Genomic DNA, 13,018 nt, shown 5'->3' with positions numbered 1-13,018 from the left:
AGCAGAGAAAGAGAAGATAATAGCACCCCAAGGTAATCTTTTGGTATTTTAGCACCTACAAGGGAAAAGAGAAGACCCCAAAGCTAAACAAAGTAAATAAACTGAAAGTGATATCCATTCGCAAAGGAGGAAAACGGCCGGATCTACTTGCCTTTGTTGAGCTGGACTGTTTTGTTTTGTTTTAAAGAACAACGATTTTACATTTCCTATTTTACTATATATAATTAGATATTACACAGTATTTTTTTGTATTTACAAGACTATAATTATTTCTATTTTCAAATTGCTATAAATATTTGGACTGATAAATCAATAAATTGGAAGAATACCTTGATTGGACTATTTAGAATGAACTGAATAAATGAGATGAAATGAATTGAATAAAGATCTATAAATTGTTTTTAATGAATTTTGCCTAGTTGGAATAAATTTTTGAACCTTATTTTTATTTTTTCTACTTTCATCTGGAATTTGAGTCTAAGGCATAAAGAGAAAATGTATTAGGCACTTTTTTTTCCCCAGTCACCAGAGGCATAAGGATCTTTTTTTTCTCTGAGAACAGAAGAAGAAATAGACTTACTTTTACTGGACTTTATAAATCTGGACTTTATAAACGCTATATTTGATATTGGTTTTGGAGTTTTTATTCTTGGACACTCATATTAAAACATAACTGTTATAAGCAATTTTCTTTTTCTCTTTATTTGGACTTTTGACAATTTTTCCCTTTTTTCCTTTTTCCTGGTAATATTGTTAAGAAAATATTTTCATTTTTTTCCTTTTTAAATTTTTACATACATATTTTTGGATTAAATAATTTTAATAGACTTTCTATTATTTTTTCCCTTTCTTTCTTTCTTTCTTTCTTTCTTTCTTTCTTTCTTTCTTTCTTTATTAATTAAACTAGAAATATAATATGCGCTAGAAACTTTGTTTTTCCCCCTTTTCTACCTGGTCCCCCCCTCAACCTTAGGATTTAATATTTAAGAGATTGATCTTCCTTTTTTCTCTATTCTTTTTTTTTCTTCTTGTCTCAGTATTATTAACATTTTGCTTCTATTGATTTTCGTTTCTTTTCTTAATTATTTTTCCTTTTGGTCTTTTCATATTGTTAAATTGACATTTTCTACACTCTTCTCTCCTTTTTTATTTTATATTTTCTATTGTTGGTATTATAATTGCAAATGTATTCTCTAACTGTGGAAAATAAGAGACTGTTTTAAGAAATTGTATAACAAGATTTAAATTCTTGAGATATGAAAGGTTCCTCCAGGGCACAAAGTGTGACTTCGGTGACAACAACAACAACCCAAAAGCAAACATCTACTCCAACTCTAACCCCAACCCCTATACCCAAAGTATCTCTAACATCATCTCCACTACAACAAAGGACAATAACAACAATGTTAGCTAAGGAAAAAGAAAAAGAGAAAGAAAAGCCACCTGCAGAGCTAAACCTCCAGTCTATCCAAGACACACTAGAAGGTATCCAAGATTTCATGCAGAAGACACAAACCCAGACAAAAATCCAACTTGAAACAAATAAAGAGGAAGTGAAAAGATAGTTTGAAGAAATGAAGCAAGAGATGAAAAACGAGATGGGTACGCTGAAAATAGAGATTAAAAAAGAGATCGGTGAACTTAAATCCGAAATAGGAGAAGTTAAAGGGAGTATGAGTGAAATGGATGGAAATATGAAAGTTATACAACAAAATTTACAAGAGAATGAAAAAAGAATAAAAGCAACAGAAGAAAAAATCCAAGATATGTGACAGAAGGTAGAAGAATATGAAGATCACAATTATGCAGCCTGCAGAGGCTTCGATACAGCAATAACCAACCTTGAACTCCAATCCGCATCACATGGCCTGAGATTTCAAAATATTGAAGAAGAAAGAGATGAAGATTTATCGGCAAAAATGGCAGAAGTAATAGGAGAAATTTTACAAGCTGATCCAGGAGGATTGATAAGAGAAATAGATGAAGTTTATAGAGTCCAAACTGGATACGTAAGATGGCATAACTTACCAAGAGAAGTACACATCAAGTTTGCAAGAAGAAAAATTAAAGATGATATCCTAAGACAGGCAAGAAATCAGACTTGGAAACACAAAGGGAAAGATATCACGATCTTGAAACAAATCCCTAAGAGGGTAAGAGAAAGTCGAAGAGAATATTATTTCCTTACAAGTGTCTTAATTAAAAAGAGCTCATTAATTATGTTTGGATGAATACTTTCATTTAAGATAATTGTGTATTTACTTGTAAGTAGTCAATCACCAGCTATTTTCCATGACTGTGCAATAATGTGTATCCATGGGTCTGTCCTGACTACTCTGTATTCAACTTCTGAAAACTGTGTCCATTTGTTTAGATCAACTTTTTAAATTGTATTTTGGATATTAAGAAGTAATATTTCAAACCTCGGGATGGACTGGATTAAAACTCTGTCTATTCAGTTTGATTGTGAGTATCTTTGTGGTCTGTAGGTTGCCAGCCCCTCCAGAAGCTGAAGCAGAGGAGGAGAAGGCATGGGAGTCATGGTCAGTATCAAGGCAAACTGAGAGTTCCAAAGGGGAAGAGGGAATTAAAGTGGCTGTCCGTCAGCCCTCAGATGAAGACTCAATAACCATGAGGTCTGGAAGTGGCTGATAAGGAAGAGGAGGAACAGCTGGGTCAAGTGCTTGACATGCATATGCACAAAAGGCAGAGGAGAGAAGAGCAGTGAAATCCATGGGCCAATCCTTGGTAAGGAAGAGCCACCACTGCTAGCGACCCTAGCTCTGGGGATAAAAGGCAAGGGGTGGAGATAATAAGGGAATCTTTTACTTAACTTCAGAGGGTTTGTCATGTTTGAGCAGCTGGGATAGAATAGAATCTCTATCAATTTCAAACTCAGATGGTTAACAATTGTTCTGAAAAATCTGGACTAAAAAAAGTACAGATGCTGGTTTTGATTTGTGCCATTACTTCAACAAGATTTCTGGGAGATACTATCCTCCTGAAATCAAACAACAACAGTAGTCCAACAACATCTGATTCAAATCTATTTGAACATATTCAACATCTAGATTACTAGGAAAATTTCACACAGTCCTCTAAATTTTCTACATTTATCTATCCATCAATTTACTTTATTTCTAAAGACAGGTAAATACAGAAAATTTAGTAGACCTCGTGACACTTTTCTTGGTATTGGATAATATGAAACATATTTGAATCAGATCACACCTTGAAGTACAAATCAAATCAATTGGACAACAAATTAATAGCTTCTTAGACTTCCTGGGCAATTATTAAACAAATAATAAACATACTTGATTAATGTGTGCCTTTTGTTTATCAATCCAAAGTAAAACTTCATATATTTCAACCCAGTGAACGATAGACTTAGGTTGCTAGTAGTATTTCCTATATTCTGCCATTAATATATGTGAACCAAAATTTCATAATTCCCTTGTATTGGATAGCCAAGCACTGTCTGCAATGAAAATAAGAAAAACTGTGTCTTTTCTTATTCAATATAAAAACAGTAAATAGAAGAAGAAACTTCTAGCATTATCAGTTTTATATCATTTCTCACCTTCCTTTGATTCAGATTCTTCTATATAAGAAAGTAAATACAAAGATATAAAATGAAAGTAATAATAATAAAACTTAGTGTACCTACTTAGGATGTCGAATGTCTGGCAGCGATCGTTCCAAAGCTATATTGTTGCTTACAAAAATATTGAAACCATTTTCCCGATAAGCAGAATCATCACTGTCTTCTTCTGTGACAGGATATGGCCTTCCTTGTTCACCTTCCCCTGAAATTGTATTAAATCAAAATGTGATCAGGGATGAACAAGATCTCAGAAATGGTTAGCAGGTTTTCTGTAATTTAAGAAGTGGCAAGTCTGTGCCAAGTCAAACATGAACTTAACAATTCTCAAGCTGTCATTCTTAAAGAGAATTTCAACCCCCTACCCGCAATAAGAAGGAAAGTAAGGAATAACAAGCAGGAATTTTGGACTACCATATTTATTAATCTAATTTATATATTAATCTAATTTATATGCCACCCAATTCCTCAAGGACTCTGGATGGCTTACAACAAATAAAAACTGTTTGGTTTTTATTATAACAGGTTTTTAATTGTTTTTAGTATTGGATTATTATTATATGCTGTCTTATTATTGCTGTTAGCCGCCCCGAGTTTCCGGAGAGGGGAGGCATACAAAGCCAATAAATAAAATAATAAATAAATAAAATAAATTATTATTTTGACAAAAAAACATAAAAGATGGGAAGGAAGGGATAAATTGATTAATGACAGAAATTGGAAATGGGTATATGAATCACGAGGAACGCAAAATAATAGAGGTATGGCGATTCTTATTCATCAGAGGGTTTTATTTGAAGAGGTTGGAGTTCAGAAAGATAGAGAAGAGGTGATTGTTTGTTAAAGGAAAAATTAATCAAAAAAAGTTGACACTGGCAGCAATTTATGCCCCAAATGCGAAAACAAAACAATTTATAATAAATACAAAAAGGAAGTTGGATAACTTTATGGAGGGCACAATATTTTTTTCAGGAGATTTCAATATGCAATTAACAAATGGGACTGGAAATAGTAGGATGTTACATTTAAATAGACTTAATATGGTGGATCTCCATGCAGATATACCAAATAGAGGTACTTACTATTCAGCAAGATATCATACATTTAGTTGCATTGACTATATATTAATGAACAGGGTTGGCAATATACAAGTTAAAAAAGTAGATATCAAAAGTATTTGGTTGTCAGATCATGCCACTACTGGCAGAATTGGAAATAGGTCAGGAATGCAATCAAAGAATTTGGAGATATAATGCAGTTGTAACTTCTAGTGAACAAGATAAAGATAAATTGCAGACAGAGTTATGTGAATATTTTAGAATTAATGATGTGAGCGATATTAAACAATCAATTGTGTGGGATGCATGTAAGGCTTATATGAAGGGACATTGTATATGTATGGAAGTAGATATTAGAAAGAGGTGGGGTAGAGAAAGGGAAAGGAAATAGAATTGATACAAGAGCAGCTGAGATTAACTAAGAGTAGGGACTGGAATATTCTATTGAAATTGAAAAAGAAACAATTGATGGTGTATGATGAGATCCAATGGAATAAGATGAGAATGATGATGCGGCAAAAAATATTGAGCGGGGGACAAAATCAATGCAACAAATAGCAAGATATTTGAAGATGAGGAAAGAAAAATCATGTATATTAGCACTAAGAGACCCGAGTGGAGAGGTTAGATATGGTAAAGAGCAGCTAGAGAAGATTATGAGAAAATATTATGAGGATTTGTATAAAGAGGAGCAAGTAAATATAGGAATCCTTAACATTGGGAAAATAGTAAGTGAAGAAGATAAACAAATATTGAATGCAGAAATTACACAAGATGAAATTGCTAGAGTAATTAAAGTGTTAAAACAAGCCAAAGCACTGGGCCCGGATGGATGTACAGGAGAATTTTATAAAACTTATATGAATAACTGTTGCCACATTTGGGGAAATTTTTTAATAATATAATGTTAACTCATGATATCCCGCAGACATGGAAGCTTTCAGAAATTGTTACCATCCCGAAGATTGATTGAGATTTGAGAGTTTGTTTATATTTATGTTTGTTTATGTTTATTTAGATTTGTATGCCGCCCCTCTCCGCAGACTCGGGGCGGCTCACAACAAAGTGAAAAACAATTTACAACAAATCTAAATTTCTACTAAAAACATTTTAAAAACCCCATTTTCTAAACACATATACATACACACATACCATTTATAAATTGTATATGCCCGGGGGAGATGTCTTAGTTCCCCCATGCCTGACGACACAGGTGGGTCTTAAGGAGCTTACAAAAGGCAAGGAGAGTAGGGGCAGTTCTAATCTCCGGGGGGAGTTGGTTCCAGAGGGCCGGGGCCACCACAGAGAAGGCTCTTCCCCTGGGGCCCGCCAACCGACACTGTTTAGTTGACGGGACCCGGAGAAGGCCCACTCTGTGGGACCTAATCGGTCGCTGGGATTCGTGCGGCAGCAGGCGGTCTCGGAGATATTCTGGTCCAGTGCCATGAAGGGCTTTAAAGGTCATAACCAACACTTTGAATTGTGACCGGAAGTTGATCGGCAACCAATGCAGACTGCGAAGTGTTGGAGAAACATGGGCATACCTAGGTAGGCCCATGACTGTTCTCGCAGCTGCATTCTGCACGATCTGAAGTTTCCGAACACTTTTCAAAGGTAGCCCCATGTAGAGAGCATTACAGTAGTCGAACCTCGAGGTGATGAGGGCATGAGTGACTGTGAGCAGTGAGTCCCGGTCCAGATAGGGCCGTAACTGGTGCACCAGGTGAACCTGGGCAAACGCCCCCCTCGCCACAGCTGAAAGATGGTTCTCTAATGTGACATGTGGATCGAGGAGGACGCCCAAGTTGCGGACCCTCTCCGAGGGGGTCAATAGTTCCCCCCCAGGGTAATGGAAGGACAGATGGAATTGTCCTTGGGAGGCAAAACCACAGCCACTCCGTCTTATCCGGGTTGAGTTTGAGTCTGTTGACACCCATCCAGGCCCCAACAGCCTCCAGACACCGGCACATCACTTCCACTGCTTCGTTGACTGGACATGGGGTAGAGATGTAGAGCTGGGTATCATCAGCGTACTGACGATACCTCACCCCTTGCCCTTGGATGATCTCACCCAGTGGTTTCATGTAGATATTAAATAGCAGGGGGGAGAGGACCAACCCCTGAGGCACCCCACAAGGGAGAGACCTCGGAGTCAACCTCTGACCCCCCAATAACACCGACTGCGACCGACTGGAGAGGTAGGAGGAGAACCACTGGAGAACAGTGCCTCCCACCCCCAACCCCTCCAGCCGGTGCAGAAGGATACCATGGTCAATGGTATCGAAAGCCGCTGAGAGGTCAAGAAGCACCAGGACAGAGGATAAACCCCTGTCCCGGACCCGCCAGAGATCATCCATCAACGCGACCAAAGCAGTTTCCATGCTGTAACCGGGCCTGAAACCCGACTGCTGGGGATCTAAATAATCGGCTTCTTCCAAGGATCGCTGGAGCTGGAGTGCCACCACCTTCTCGACAACCTTCCCCATAAAGGGAAGGTTGGAGACTGGCCGGTAATTATTAAGTATGGCTGGGTCCAGAGAAGGCTTCTTGAGGAGGGGGCGCACGAGCGCCTCTTTATAGGATGATGGGAAGGATCCCCTCCCCAAGGAAGCGTTGATAATCTCCTGGACCCAGCTCCGTGTCACCTCCCTGCTGGCTGAAACCAGCCAGGAGGGACACGGATCCAGTAAACAGGTGCCTGGGTCCTACCGTACTATTAGTTTGGCAAATCAAGATTATAAAATATTTATGAAGACATTGGCAAAAAGACTCGAAAATATTTTACCAAAAATAATTGAAGAGGCTCAATATGGATTTGTGAAGGGTAGGAATATAAGTGAACCTATTAGAAATGTAATGAATGTGATGCACCATGCTACCGTTACTAAAAGGAAATTGGGAATTTTGAAATTAGATATTTATAAAGCTTTTCATAAAGTTAACCATAGCTATTTATACAAACTATGTAAGGAATTAAATATGGGGGACAAATTTAGTGGAATTATAAAAGGCATTTATAAAGGGAATGAAGCATAAGGAATGGACAAAGAACGCAGAGAATTAAAATACGAAATGGCACCAAGCAGGGATGTCCTTTATTTCCAATGTTATTTGTAATAGCAGTAGAGACATTAGCTAATAAGACAAGATACTACTTGGGTAGGATATAAAATAGGGGAAATAGAAATGAAACTAAACCTATTTGCAGATTATGCAATTATATTGACCCAGACCCCGATGGAGATGATTAAAGGCATAAGAAATATTTTGCAAGAGTTTAAACAGGAATTGGGATTGTCGGTCAATATGGAAAAATCAGAGATTATGTGTTTAAATATAGGTCCGACAGAGCAGATAGAAATTAGGAAAGAATCAGGATTGAAGTTAGGATTAAAGAAAATTAAATATTTGGGAATTTGGTTAGCGAAAATTGAGGAGGTGAATTATAGACTAATATTTATTTATTTATTTATTTTATTTATTTATTATTTATTACTTAGATTTGTATGCCGCCCCTCTCCGAAGACTCGGGGCGGCTCACAACATGTAAAAACAAATCATAAGCAATCAGACAAATTTAAAATATTTAAATATTTTAAAAACCCCATATGCTAACAGTCACACACACAGACATACCATGCATAAATTAAACGTGCCCAGGGGGAGATGTTTCAGTTCCCCCATGCCTGACGACAAAGGTGGGTTTTAAGGAGTTTACGGAAGGCAGGAAGAGTAGGGGCAGTTCTAATCTCTGGGGGGAGTTGGTTCCAGAGGGCCGGGGCCGCCACAGAGAAGGCTCTTCCCCTGGGGCCCGCCAACCGACATTGTTTAGTTGACGGGACCCGGAGAAGGCCCACTCTGTGGGACCTAATCGGTCGCTGGGATTCGTGCGGCAGGAGGCGGTCTCGGAGATATTCTGGTCCGATGCCATGAAGGGCTTTAAAGGTCATAACCAACACTTTGAATTGTGACCGGAAATTGATCGGCAACCAATGCAGACTGCGGAGTGATGGTGAAACATGGGCATACCTAGGTAGGCCCATGACTGCTCTCGCAGCTGCATTTTGCACGATCTGAAGTTTCCGAACACTTTTCAAAGGTAGCCCCATGTAGAGCATCATTTCTAATGCTCTTATTTTAGCCATTCTCCTTAGCTTTTTTTCTTTCCAGCTCCTCATCTGTTTCAACATTTTCCTCTGAGTCTATGGAGAGGGGTGGCATACAAATCTAATAAATAAATAAATAAATAAATAAATAAAACAAACAAACAAACAAACAAACAAACAAATAGTAACCTCCAGTATCACAGTTCAAAGGTATCTTCTCCTCTTTGCCTTTTTCAGAATTCAGGTTTCACAGCCATACGAATAAATAAATAAATACAGTACTGTACTTAGCAATTGGAAAAAAATATTGCATTAACTAATCGGCATTTGGTTGTGATACTGATGTCTTTAGTCTTATAGATTATACTCCTTCCTCCAGGATATCTGATTCCATTTCTCATAGGTCAGTATCCCCTTTTATGGCTTGGCCTTTTTTTCATTTGTGTAAAAATTAATCCAAAGCAAAACTGCCCAATGCCCATCACATCCTTTGACAACAGCCTTTCTTGCCATAAGGGGATTTCTGACTTTCTTTCCATAGGTAAACACTCTCTTGTATGACCTCTCATGGTAGTTTTCTCTAGTTTCTTACATTGCTCAGCCAAATACATTTTTCTTTATCATTTCTTGTCTTTGGAATTTTGCTTTTAATCTTTGTATTTCTTTCCTGCCCCAATGGCTTTTGCTTTCCTTCTCATTTCTGCAGCTTCTGTTGTCGTTTCTGATATCCATCTGGCCAATTTTCTTTGTTTTTTGTATGTAATATGTTTGTGGCCTATTCAGTGACAATTGTTTTTATTTTCTACCATAGCTCATAGAGTTGTCTTTCTGTGATGTTAAACAGTTCTTTACTTCAGTTGCATATGCCAAGTGAATCAAATGTCAAATTTCTGAATCATGGGTGGCCATTTGACACTGCAGCATCTGAAATTTACCTTGACCACTGACACATGACCCACGTCAGGGAATAGTTTCACAGCAAGGATGAAAATTTTACTCTCTTTTTTTGGCAAAATCCGTAGTCAAATTGTTTTCAATGAATTTATTTCAGAATTTCCTTAATTTCAGCATAGAACTCTTTGATGTTCTCTACTGCTGAGTCCATGCAGTGGAGATGTAAATTTGCAGATGTCATGTTGTGAAGTTTTCCATTGATCTGTATTGTCACTACCTTATCACTGATTGTTCAAAAACTTTCCACAGCTATGCCCACTTTTAATGCAGTATGAAACCCACTTGTCTTTTTCTGTTGGTTTGATTACCAGAGTAGTATATAATATGACCATCACAGTTTAAGAAACCACAGCCAATCCAATGAACTTCACTAATGCCTAGTAAATCAATTGTTGAGCCTATTCTTAATACTATTTCTTATTAATTGCTCTCTGGTTAAATATAATAAGTCCAACCTTAGAAGTTGGTCTATCTTCACCCAAAAATCCAGTTAGAATTATTTTGCAATTAAATTTGATCAATCTATTCCTGAATCTTCTTCATAAGTGCACTGGTACATAAGTGTACTGGTGTGCCTTTCGTCCCCTGTTCAATTGTCTTTCTTTTCTTTCACCTATCTTATATATTCTCTTCCTTTCATATATCTTCTCCTCTCAGTTCACCTTCACCCTCTTTTATATTATCACATGTCTATTTTCTTCCTATGTATTTATGTATTGGACAAATGAATAAATGAAAAAATAAATGAAAAATGAAATCTTCTTATGGAAAAACAATTTATCAAATGTCAGTTTTCTGCTATAACAATGCAGGTTTGAACTTCTAACTCTATAAAGGTCATATTTCTTTCCAATGAATCTAGGCTTTCAGATCAGCATTCAAACAGCTGGTCAACTTTTAAAGATAAAAAACAAAATAAAAAAAAGCTTTAAAAATGAAATCCAGGCCTGCTTAAGAAAACAAACTGATGAAAGGAAAGATGGATGCCCATGTCTTTCCAACTGCTCCCAGAGGGAACTGGAATCTTCAACACTCTACTTCCCAGGTGGGTCCATGACTGTCCAAAAGCTGTCTTAAGTGTTCCTTTAGCATTTAAGTGCTCCTAAGTGCTTCCATACAACTTCAGGAGCAGCACTGTCAAAGAACCAGCTTTGGCAGCAAAACTTTTCACAGTTCCTATCATTTTTGAAGAAGATTTCATTTGATTACTCTTCCTGTCAGACCTTTGAGATTAGAAGATCAAGAAAGAGGGAAAAGCCAGGAATGCTTTTAATTGTAATAAGATAGAAAAGCAAAATCTTGAAAACTGTTGGTAGTTTCTCTCAAACCCATCTTATATAAGACAACATTAAATCAACGTTATTTTGACCATCTTTTTCATTCTTTTTCTGCTATCAGAAGGCAGGTGTGAATTTCTAACTCTGTAAAGGTCATATTTCTTTCTAATAAATCTACTGCTTTTAGATCACATTCCTTTGCTGAGTCTAATTTATCTACAGTTAGATGCATCTGAATATTTTCACAACCAGTGTTATTTCATCATTTTTTTTAAAAAAAGCTTTCACATAAGTATTGTGTATATTATCACCAGTATCTTCTTTAAATATCAGCCACATTTGCTTGTCCGTAATCTGAAACATTGTTGCTCTGGGTAACTTGGCAAAAGTAGGTAAAAGAACATAAGAATTCTCAGAATGAAAAACAGCTTTAAAAAAATCATTGCAGATATTTCATGGATATTTTGATCCAAAATTAAAAGATTAAAAAATAAGCTCCAAACATTTTACAAATTATTAAAATTAATATAAATGTAAATCAAACGAAAACACTTTCAATACCCCAGAACATATGATGTTTTCCTTACAAAATAGCAAAACGTAGTCAGAACAACTTTTCCAAATAAAAGGGAAATAGAAAAAAAAAGAACAGATAATGTCCACCATGGAGTTAACAAAGAAACATAGAAGATTGACGGCAGAAAAAGACCTCATGGTCCATCTAGTCTGCCCATATACTATTTCCTGTATTTAATCTTAGGATGGATATATTTTTATTCTAGGCATGTTTAAATTCAGTTACTGTGGATTTACCAACCACGTCTGCTGGAAGTTTGTTCCAAGCATCTACTACTCTTTCAGTAAAATAATATTTTTTCATGTTGCTTCTGATCTTTCCCCCAACTAACCTCAGATTGTGCCCCCTTGTTCTTGTGTTCACTTTCCTATTAAAAACACTTCCCTCCTGAACCTTATTTAACCCTTTAACATATTTAAATGTTTTGATCATGTCCCCCCTTTCCCTTCTGTCCTCCAGACTATACAGATTGAATTCATTAAATCTTTCCTGATAAGTTTTATGCTTAAGACCTGCTACCATTTTTGTAGCCAGTCTTTGGACCAGTTCAATTTCATCAATATATTTTGTAGGTGAGGTCTCCAGAACTGAATACAGTATTCCAAATGTGGTCTCACCAGTGCTCTATACAGCGGGGTCACAATTTCCCCTCTTCCTGCTTGTTATACCTCTAGCTCAAGGGTGGGTAATTAATTTTGCCATGGGGCTGCATGAGAAATTGGGATGGTTTTAGAGGGCTGGATTAGTATAATTAACTCAGTTCTACCCCAATACTGTATATTATTGGGTAGAACTGAGTTAATTATATTATAATTATAAATTAATTGCCCATCCCTTCCTTCCTTCCTTCCTTCCTTCCTTCCTTCCTTCCTTCCTCCCTCCCTCCATTTCTCCTTCCTTCCTTCTCCAGATGGAGAGAAGCTCCTGTCTCTCTGATTTTCTCTGCCTTTTATTTCTGCTTTTGGGCACTTCTTTACTTCTCTTTCAAAATATTCCTTTCAGGTGCCTCTCTTCAACTGACCTACATTGTCAGTTGAGAAAACATAGTGGAGGCTTTGCCTGAAAGTAGCTTTGGATTCCTTTTCTTCCTCCTCCCCTCTTCCCCCCCGCCTGAGAGGTGGGGTGGGGGTTTGCTTTAAATTTATTGGAAAGGCCAATGAAACCAATGAACAATTATTGGACTTTTGCAAAAGGGCATGGAAAGAGAATTTCTCCTTCCTTCCTTCCTTCCTTCCTTCCTTCCTTCCTTCCTTCCTTCCTTCCTTCCTTCCTTCCTTCCTCCATTTCTCCTCCCTTCCTTCCTCCTTCCATTTCTCCTTCCTTCCTCCATTTCTCCTTCCTTCCTTCCTTCCTTTCTCCTTCCTTCCTTCCATCCATCCTTCCTTTCTTCCTTCCTACCTCCGCGGGCTGGTCACAGACAGCCGGCGGGCTGCATCCGGCCC

General features: G+C 37.3%; 1 protein-coding gene across 1 annotated transcript in view; it reads right to left on the bottom strand.

Annotated features, from left to right (window-relative positions):
* LOC139170655 (polypeptide N-acetylgalactosaminyltransferase-like 6) overlaps positions 1–13,018 on the bottom strand; it is a 337,623-nt gene that overhangs the window by 73,231 nt on the left and 251,374 nt on the right. Inside the window, exon 4 of the mRNA XM_070758145.1 lies at positions 3,671–3,809. Within this exon, the coding sequence (XP_070614246.1) occupies positions 3,671–3,809 (139 nt within the window). The remainder of the gene's footprint in view (positions 1–3,670; positions 3,810–13,018) is intronic.

This window comes from Erythrolamprus reginae, chromosome 7 (genome assembly GCF_031021105.1).
Source record: "Erythrolamprus reginae isolate rEryReg1 chromosome 7, rEryReg1.hap1, whole genome shotgun sequence".
Taxonomy (NCBI): domain Eukaryota; kingdom Metazoa; phylum Chordata; class Lepidosauria; order Squamata; family Dipsadidae; genus Erythrolamprus; species Erythrolamprus reginae.
The sequence above is the reverse complement of the archived record's forward strand: the minus strand, read 5'-3'. Positions and strand labels throughout refer to the sequence as shown.